This window comes from Corapipo altera, unplaced genomic scaffold, assembly GCF_003945725.1.
Source record: "Corapipo altera isolate COAL_440 unplaced genomic scaffold, ASM394572v1 130537, whole genome shotgun sequence".
Taxonomy (NCBI): Eukaryota; Metazoa; Chordata; class Aves; order Passeriformes; family Pipridae; genus Corapipo; species Corapipo altera.
The window spans coordinates 6,869-16,578 of NW_020885388.1; the positions used below are offsets into that span (position 1 = coordinate 6,869).

The following is a 9,710-nucleotide window of genomic DNA, read 5'->3' on the forward strand; positions in this document are numbered from 1 at the left end:
GGCCTTGTTTTGCTCTACCTCCTGAAATTCCTGGGAATATCTACCTTGTCCAGAGGATGGGGTTCCTCCTGCAGGGCTGCTAGCACATGTCCAGGCCATGGGGTGCTTTGTGTTGTGCTTTAGGGATGGAACTGCCCAGTTCATTGTTCCCACAATAACTCCAAGCCACATTGGAGAGGAGAATTGGAGGCACAAAAGGTGAAGATCACAGGTTGAGATAAGAACTGTTTACTGGAAACTGCAAGGAGATAAGAAAAGGAACAGCAACAGCAACAATATTAATAACAGAGAGCACGAGAGAGGTAAGTGATATATATATATATATTATATATATATATATATATATATATACACATATATATACACACACAAGCACAGGAATCACTTCCCCAGTCAATGCTGTCCCTCCGAGGTGTCTGTTGAGTTCATTTAGTCCATGACTGTGGGTTCTATCCACCCTGGATGTCTCCCAGGGCAGGGCTGGGGTGCTGTGGGCTGGTTTCAAGCTGCATCAGGAGCTCACGACTGGTGTATCTGGAGCAGTCCATCCTCATTGTCCATGGGAGTTCTGGGACACAGTGGCAGTGTCATTCAGCAACCAGTATTATACAACTGAACATCGCAGACTGTTCTCACCCCAAACCAAATCCCCTTGAGGTACACACCGTGTTTCCCTGTCCCTCTGCGTCACTCAGCAAGTGCCCCCAGATCCTTGAGCAAAAACAATCCCACAGTTGAGTTTGCCTTTGTTTGAGGCAGGACTGATCCAAACTGTCTTCCCTCACACGTTCCTCATGTGCACTATGGGGACTTTATCCCCTCTGATGGTACAGGGAGGTTCTGATGGGCAGGGCCAGCTCAGTTGGTGGAGCCTCGGGTGTGAACTGACCAGGTAGCCTTGGCTAAATGGAGATCCCAATGTTTCAAGGTCCCACCACCCAATGCTTTCAAGGTGGTTTTGAATGGTGCATTGTTCTATTCAACTTTCCCAGTGGCTGGTGCATGATGGGGAATATGATACACCCACTCCATCCTGAGCTGTCTGGCCCAGGGGTCCATGAGGCTGTTTTTGAAATTCTCAATTCTTTCTAGGGGCCATGTTCCTACAGGACTCACTTTTCCAGGCCCAGGATCTTCTTCCAGGCAGTGGTGTGAGTACAGGGTGTGTGTCCAGCTGTCCAGGGCTTGTTCTCACCATTGTAAACACAGGGTATGATGTGATCCATCTGCCAGGCCTCCCCATATCTGTATTTCTACCATCATCCCCCATCCCACAGAGACTTTACGTGCTTGTCCTTCTTGTTCTCAGCACATGTTTCGCAGTCATGAATAACCCAGGACATGGTGTCTATGGTTAAATCCACCCCTCCATCATGAGCCAATGTTCCATCTCTTCCTGATGACCTGAGGCGTCCTGGGCCCACTGAGTCAGAAATAGTTCACTCTAGTGTTGGCAGTCCAGATCCACCCGAGACACTTTAATCTTAGCATCTCAATCCACCTGTTGTCCCTACAACATGTCAGGAACTGTCAGTGAAGAGAACGTGCTGCTTTTCATTTTCTGGGAGCTGATAATATGGTGGGGCCTCCTCAGCATGTGGCTCCTCCTCCTCTGATGATGATAGTCTGAAATTTTCACCTTTAGGCCAGTTTGTGACAACTTCCAAGATCCCTGACTATCTGGGGTTTCTGTGTGATCTTGCTGTGTGATCAGAGCCATCCACTGGCTCCACGTGGCATCATTGGCATGATGTGTGGAAGGGACTTTCCCTTTCAACATCCAGCCCAGCACTGGCAGTCAGGGTGCCAGGAAGAGCTGTGCTTCAGTGCCAATCACTTCTGAAGCAGTTCAAACCCTTTCAGAAGCTGCCAGGATCTCTTCTTCCAGAGGGGGTGTAACAGGCCTTGGATCCTTTGTATCCCAAAACTCCAGAATCCCAGGGATAATCCTCGAGTCTCCCAAGATACTTTCTGCCAGAGGCTCCAGGAAGGACCATTCTCAAGGGTCTCTGGAGCTGCTGGGGTTGGGGGCATTGATGTCCAGCTTGCCTCCCTCTCCTCCTCACCATTGTCCCCACTGCACAGGGTACATTTCCCACTGGAAAAACAGGGATTTGGGGGTGAAAAGCCATTTTTTTTGATGGGGAATTGTCGGAGGACAGAAATTGTGTGAAAAATTTCTATTGCATTTCGGAGACCTTTGCCTTGGCATTGGTGGGTGCAGACAGTAAAAAATACTGCACCACTAATATGGCTGCAGGCCTTGTGCCAAGGTGAAGGAGGAATTCTTTTGGCAGGAAAACAAATTTTATGGACACCTGCTGTGGTCCAATTAATACTGTACAGCTCAGTGTGTTTTCCTTATGTATCCAATGTAACCTGGGAAAGAATCACATGTCTCTGTGTCACAAGCAGCATATAAGCTGCGTTTCCTCTAATAAAGCGGATATTTTTGCCAATCATATTGATTTGTGAGCATTTCTGTCTGTCCCTCTCTGCCGTTAGGGAATGTCCCTGGGGGTCATGGTTGCACCAGGGTGAGGCTGCTCTAGGGCAGCTGTTCTCTTACCTTGGAGCTTTCCTCCTCCTCCTCCCACTCCCCCTCCTTGCCGTCATCCTCCCTGTGTAGGGCATATTCCCCAGAGAAAAAACAGTGAGCTGGGGGCAGAAAACTGCTTTTCTGAGAGGGAGCCTCCCTGGGGGTCCTGATCATGCCAGGACATCCTTCCTCCTCCCCCCTCTCCATGTCCTTCTCCTCCTCCTCATTGCCCAGGGCACATTCCCCAGAGGAAACCCAGTGATTTTGGGGCACAAAACTGTTTTTCTGAGGGGGAATCTCCCCAGGGATCCCAGCCATGTCAGGACAGCCTTCCTCCCTGACCACCCCCTCCTCCTCCTCCTCCTCTTTCTCCTCACTGCTCAGGGCACATTCCCCAGAGATAAAATCACGATTTGGGGGCAGAAAGCTGCTGTTCTGAGGGGGAACCTCCCTGGGGGTCCCTGTTGTGCCTCTCTCCCTCTCCCTGTCCTCCTCCTCCTCATCCCCGCCACTCAGGGCACCCCTGAGCTTGGCCCAGAAGAGGGGCCGGGCAAGAGGCTCGCTGGGCCAGCGCAGGTGGGTGCGGCGCAGCAGCACACGGCGCATGCGGTGGAAGGCTGAGAGCTCAGCCTCAGGGATGTCCTCGAGGAAGACGAGCACAAGGACATCACGCAGCTCGTCGAAGAGGCGGTAGCTGGCGAGCTGGATCTCCAGCGAGCACCACTCGCTGCGCAGGTACCCGCGGCTCACCACGCACACCGTGCGCCGGCTGTTGTACACAGCATCCACGATGTTGTCCACAATGGCGCGGCCGGGGCGGAAGTCACGGTGGTGAAGGCAGAGCCGCAGGGCCCCGTGCTCCAGCTCAGGCACCAGCTCCTCCAGCACCCAGCGCTCGTCCGCAGAGTTGTAGGACACGAAGGTGTCGTAGGCGTAGCGGCGCCGCTCCCGCCGCCAGTGCCCACGCGCCCACGCCCGCAGCAGGTACAGGTGGTAGCGCAGCCGCCAGTACCCGCGGTGGTGCAGCAGCGGCAGCACCAGCAGTAGCAGCACGGCCGGTGCTGTCCCTGCGAACAGGTACCGCCCCATGTCCAGGTAGCACACACGTGTGTCGAAGCTGTGCAGGTATGCCGGGGCCCCGCCTGCCTCCCCGCAGGTGTAGTTGTACAGGTAGACCACCTGCACAGGTCCCTGTGCCAGCCATGCTGGCAGCCAGACGTTGGCACAGCTGCAGCTCAGCGGGCATTTGCGCAGGTCTAGGTAGCGCAGGGCAGGCAGGCGTGTGGTAAGTGCCGTGTCCAGCCCGCGCAGCTCGTTCTTGGCCAGGCGCAGCTCCTCCAACTGTGTCAGATTGCCAAAGACCTCGGGGCCGAGCCCACGCAGCCCCGCGCTCTCCAGGTCCAGACTGCGCAGGCGGCTCAGGTTCTTGAAGACGCCGGCAGGCAGGGCACCCATCCCACCACTGCCATCGGCCAGTGTCAGGTACCGTAGCTGCACCAGGTCATCGAAGGCGTCGGCAGGCACAGCCGAGAGTGCGTTCTGTGACAGGTACAGTGAGCGCAGGGCACCCAAGCCCTGGAAGAAGCGATGTGGGACCACGCGCAGCCCGTACGGCTGCTGCGCCTGCAGCTTCAGGTCATAGAGTCGGTGCAGGTGGCGGAAGGGTGGTGGCTGCCGCGGGTGCCTGCTCAGGTAGCGCAGTGCATTGGCACGCAGGTCCAGCACGCCCAGTGTGGTCTGCACTGGCCGGAACGCCACCTCGCTCACCTCCAGCAGCCGGTTGCGGTCCAGGTAGAGCCGGCACAGCTGAGGCAGCCCCTGGAGTGCGGCGGCCGCCAAGTGCCGCAGGTTGTTGCCACCCAGGTCAAGGGTCTGCAGGCGGTCGAGGCCCCTGAAGGCACCAGGGAAGAGCACAGCCACGCGGTTGTTGCGCAGGTTGAGATCACGCAGCCGGTGCAGGTTGGCAAAGGAGCCAGGCAGGAGGTCGGTGAGCAGGTTGTTGTCGAGTCGCAGGTGCCGCAGGTTGTGGAGTCCCCACAGCGCCGCACGGTCCAGCCGCGCCAGCCCGTTCACGTCCAGCCGCAGCCGCCGCAGTGCTGGAGTGTTGGCGAAGGCACGGGGACCGGCCACCAGGATGCGGTTGAAGCGCAGGGACACGTTGTGGAGCCGCCGCAGCACTGGGGCCCCGTGGCACGACGGCAGCCACCGCAGCAGGTTGTGCTCGGCCACCAGCTCACCCAGTGCCGCGCGCTGTGCCGGGCCCAGCAGCTGCCCCACGCAGCTCAAATTCTGCAGCCGGTTGCCAGATATGTCCAGGGCACCCAGCACCGGGCAGTCAGCCAGTGCATTGGCAGGCATCGCTGCCAGCCCCATGTGCCGCAGCTGCAGCCGCTGCAGCCACGGCCCTGCAAGGTGCTGGCACAGCTCGGTCAAGCCCCCTGCGCCCACCTGCAGGCCTGACACGTCCACGCTCCGCGGAGGTACCACCCTCAGCAGCCGTGCCACGTCCAGTGGGTTCCCAGCCAGGTGCAGCCGTGTCAGGTTGTGCAGGTGCAGCTGGCCAAGGGGCGCTGGGTCCGAGATGTTGTTGTAGGACAGGTCGAGCACCCGCAGCCCCTCGGGCAGCACCTCGGGGGTCGCCCCTGACAGAGCCCCGAGGGAGTTGTTGCAGAGCAGCAGGACCCTCAGTGCAGGTGGCAGCCCCGGCGCCAGCGCTGACAGGGTGTTGCCACACAGGTCGAGCAGATCCAGGCGGGGAAGGTGCCCCACAGCCGTGGCCACGGGGCCCAGAGCACTCAACCGGCCCCCCCGCAGCCGCAGTGTGGCCAGCATGGGCACCGCCCGCAGGGCCCCCGGGGCCACAGCGAGCAGCGGGTTGTGGTCCAGCCGCAGCGTGCTCAGGTTGCCCAGCCCAGTGAAGACTCCCGTGGGCAGCACTGACAGGTGGTTGTGGGCCAGGTCCAGGTGGGCCAGTGCCAGCAGCCCGCAGAAAGCCCCCCGGGCCAGCAACTCCAGCCGGTTGTGGGTCAGGTCGAGGGTGCGGAGCCGCGGGAGGTGGGCAAAGGCGTCAGGGGGCACCTGGTGCAGGGTGTTGACCGAGAGGTTGAGGGAGGTGGTGTTGGCGGGGAGGTCACCCACGGCAGCCCCCACAGTGGTCAGGAACCGCTGGACGCAGCGGAACAGCCCCGGGTCCCATGGAGCCTGGATGCAGTTGCGGAAGCCATAGGGAGAGATGCCCATGGGCACTGTCACCAGTGTCACCAGTGTCACCAGCAGTGGGGCGTACATCCTGCCCTGTCCTGGGGGGATCCTGAGAGGCAGGAGAGGGGGAGAGAGGAGTGAGGGATGTCTTCAGCAACTGAGGGACCCCCCTCAGGTCTCAGGGCCTCTCCCACACACCACCCCAGGGACCCCCCCTCACAGACTCCAGGGAGCCCCCCAAGCACCCTGGGACACCCCCCCTAGCACCCCAGGGACCCCTCATCCACACTCTAGGGACCCCCCTGTCCCCCAGTCCCCAGGGATTTTGGGGACCCCCATCTTCCCCCCGGCAGGATCCCACCGTGCTGCCGCCTCAGCCTCAAGCGATTTTGGGGCAGAAAAGGGAAGTTTTGGGTATTGTTTTGTGTCACCGCTTCCCTCTCCCCCACCCCCTCCCCCGTGACGTGACTGGAGGCGGCCCCTGCACAAATGGATTTGGGTGTCCCCAAAGAGGCTGGGGGGGGGGCACAGCTGGGTCACCCCCTCCTGGTGAGCCCCTGTGGGGGTCCCTGGGACCCCCAGTCCCGTGCCCTTCTCCCCCCCTTAATTCCTGCTCCCCCCCCGCCTGCTCTTGGTTCCTCTTCCCCCACCCCCCCAAACCGACCTACCTGGTTTTGGTTCCTCGGGGGAAGTACTGAGTTATACTGGTCTCCAGTGGGCTGTACTGGGTTGTACTGGTGAATTTGGGTAGCTGGGGGGGGCAATGGAGGGGCTCAGAGGGGCTGCAGGGACTGGTGTACATCAGGGTCTGTGGGCATATTGCGATCTGGGAGGGTTATAGGGGGCTGGGGGGACCCTGGGGGGCCGCAGGGATTGGGATGTGTCAGAGTCTGGGATACTGGGTTCTGGGGGGGTTATAAGGGTGCTGGGAGGCATTGGATGGGGGGGTGTATTGCATTCTGGGGGGGTTACGGAGGTCAAGGGGGGCTATTGGGGTCTGGGGGTGTCTCTTAGGCTACAGACATTGGGGTGCATTGGGGTCTGGGGGTTCAGGGATCTGGAAGTGCAGGGGGGGAGGCCCTGGGGTTTCAGTAGGGATCCCTGAGGTGTGTTTAGAGGTCCCTGGTCCCCACCCTGTGATGGGGGTCCCTGAGGTGCAAGGGGGGGGTTCCTGGGGTGCCAGGTGTGTCCCTGGGGTGTTTTTAGGGGTCCCTGAGGTTTGAGGGTCTTGTTTCCAAGCCTATGCCCCACCCCCCTGAAGAACTGACCCCGCCCATAAAGTGAACCCCTAAGCCCCGCCCCCCACAACCCCTCCCCCTACACAGCCCCACCACTATAAAAGGAACCCCTTAAACACTGAGACACTCCTGTCCCCGCCGGTGTCCCCCATCCCAATCTCTCCAGAGCCCCCATGGTGGCACCTGCCTCCCCCAGATCCCCCCCTCCCCAGGTGTTCCCCATCCCAATCTCCCCAGAGCCCTCCCCCCTCCCACTTCTTTCCCTTTATCCAGCAGCTCTTGGAGGGTCACAGACATTTATTGGGGTGTAGCAGACCTGGGGGGATTCCCAAAGTGGGGGGTCATGGACAGGGGTCTCCAATAATCTGAGGGGTGCTAGAGTCAAGAAGGGGACCCCACCCTGGGCTGGGACCCTGGGAGGGTTGGTGGGGATCCCGGGATGGGGGTCCCGTGGGGGGGCTGGGGAGGAGTCCCAGGGTGAGGGGTCTGTGCGGGGGATGTCCCATGGGGACAACCCTTGGAGAGGGGGCTCTGGGCTTCAAGATCCCCTGGGGGTGGGTCCTGGGGGTACACTCAGGGGGATCCTAGTGTGGGGGGCCCCCACAGGGTGGGGCAGTGTCTCAGCACAATGGTCCCATAGGAGCCCCCAATAAAATCAGGGGTGTGAGGCTCTCATTCCCCCCAGGCTGGGGGTGTTGAGGGGTGTGTACCAGTGCAGGGTGGGGGTCCCCATTCAGATGCCCCCCCCACTCAGGCCCTCGCAGGCGCCGAACCAGCTGCAGGTCCTTGGGGAACAGGGTGACCCTGCGGGCGTGCAGCGAGCACAGGTATGCATCCTCCAGCAGTCTCACGATGAAGGCCTCTGCTGCCTGCACCCCAAAAAAATCAGAGGGAGCCCCCAAACCCCCCCGATTTCCCTCAGCCATCCTCAGGAGACAGCGACCCCCAAAACCCCCAGACACCCTGTCCAAACCCACCCACAGGGGACTGGGGGAAATGAAACATCCTGTGGCCCTAAATGGGTGAGGGGCCCCCTTGTGCCCTGACAGCCCCCCCCCAGCACCCATAGGTGCCCCAGAAATCTTCTTAACATCCGTGGTCCCCTACCCCAGCACCCATAGAACCCCCTCACCCCCGCTGAGACCCCCTCACATCCATGGGGACCTTCCCAGACTCTCCCCCTCAGCTCCCAGGAGACCCCCCTCACCAAACCTTTCAGCTCCCACAGGCCCCATCCAGCCCCCCTCAGCACCCAGAGACCTTCCTGGATCCCTCAGCCCCCAAGGACCCCTCAGCACCCATAGGACCCTCCCACCCTCATGGGAACACCCTAGCACCCATGGGATCCCTTCAGCCCCTCTGGGACCCCCCACCCAGTACCCCCAGGTCTCCCACAAGCCCCCATAGGACCCTCCTATTCCCCCCTCATTTCCCCAGGACCCCCCCAGCCCCCTGGGCTCCCCCCCCTCCTGTAGGGGCCACCGGGGCCAGGCGCTGCCAGCGATAATCGCCCCCCCGGGTGAAAAGCAGGCACAGCTCCCGCACCTGGGACAGGGGGGGGACATGGGGACAGCTCAGGGGACACAGGGACATGGAGGGGACATAGGGACACAGGGACATGTGGGGGACATGGGGACAGCTCAGGGGACACAGGGACATGGGGGAAACGTGGAGACAGCAGGGGACACGGGGAGTGGGGGGACAGTGGGACAACATGAGGGGGATATGGGGACACCTTGGGCTGGGGCTACCACCCTGGGGACATCCTGGGACTCCCTGGTTGTCACCCTGGACACACTCTGGGGACACCCCAGGGACAGGGACGCTCTGGGGATATCTTGGGGATGCCCTGGGGAGTGAGGTCACGGGGACATCATGAGGGGGACACCCTGGGGATACCCCAGGCACAGAGACATGGGGACACCACCCTGAGGACATCCCAGGAGGGGGATCGGGGGACACAGTGACACTTTGGGGGGGTCCCAGATGGTGTTTGGGTGGGTCCCAGGGCAGGTTGAAGGGTTCTAGGTTGGATTTGGGGGGACCCCAGGGGGAGTTTGGGTTGGATTTGAAGGGATCCTGGGGATTGTTTGAGGGGTCCCAGGGGGTGCTTGAGGGGGGGCCAGGGAGGATTTGGGCTGTCAGGAGATTTCAGGGTGGACTTAGGGGTCTCGGGGAGTGCTTAGGGAGTCCCAGGGTGGATTTGGGAGGTTCTGAGAGGGGCTGGAGGGTCCCAGCAAGGTCCCCGGGGAGTTTGGGGGGGGTTCGGGGGGGGACTTGGGGGTCCTAGAGGTTGGTTTGGGGGTCCCAGGGTAGTGTTGGGCTTTTGGGGTCGGTTTTTTGGGGTCTCACCAGGTGGGCAAAGGGGACAGGCTGCAGCAGCAGGCAGGTGCCCATGGGTGGGTTTAGAGGTCCCAGGGTGTGTCTGGGGTCAGTTTGGGGGTCCCAGGGTGGGTTTTGGGGTCTCACCAGGAAGGTGAAGGACCCAGGTCGCAGCAGCAGGCGGGGGCCCAGGAGTGGGTGTTGGAGGGCAAGGGTTGGTTTGGGGGTCCCAGGGGTTGGTTTGGGGGTGCAGGGCTTGGTTTGAGGCGCAGGAGTGGGTGTTGGGTTTGGGGGTCAGTTGGGGGTCTCACCAGCCGTGAGAAGGGCCCAGGCCTAAGCAGCAGGCAGGTGCCCAGGGGTGGTTTTGGAGGTCCCAGGGTGTGTTTGGGGGTCAGTTTGGGGGTCCCAGG

The 9,710-nt window shown here is 60.8% G+C and overlaps 2 protein-coding genes across 2 annotated transcripts; both read right to left on the reverse strand.

The window, feature by feature from the left end:
• Positions 1-336: 336 nt before the first annotated feature.
• LOC113940457 (toll-like receptor 13) lies at positions 337-6,486 on the reverse strand. The gene is made up of 3 exons (XM_027631607.1): positions 6,409-6,486; positions 2,511-5,849; positions 337-2,149 (listed from the first exon to the last, which is right to left on the reverse strand). Exon 2 carries the CDS (start codon positions 5,825-5,827, stop codon positions 2,549-2,551), a length of 3,279 nt encoding a protein of 1,092 aa, XP_027487408.1. The 5' UTR covers positions 5,828-5,849; positions 6,409-6,486; the 3' UTR covers positions 337-2,149; positions 2,511-2,548.
• Positions 6,405-9,674, reverse strand: LOC113940456 (histone H3-like centromeric protein A; the record flags this gene model as incomplete). Its single annotated transcript, XM_027631606.1, has 4 exons — positions 6,405-6,491; positions 7,689-7,849; positions 8,448-8,523; positions 9,612-9,674. Coding segments are annotated over 4 exons (387 nt in total), but the record flags the coding sequence as incomplete, so codon positions are not given.
• Positions 9,675-9,710: the final 36 nt, after the last annotated feature.

What these genes read in the sequence shown, in the direction of transcription:
- LOC113940457 (XM_027631607.1), bottom strand. Translation starts at nt 5,827, where the DNA reads ATGTACGCCCCACTGCTGGTGACACTGGTGACACTGGTGACAGTGCCC.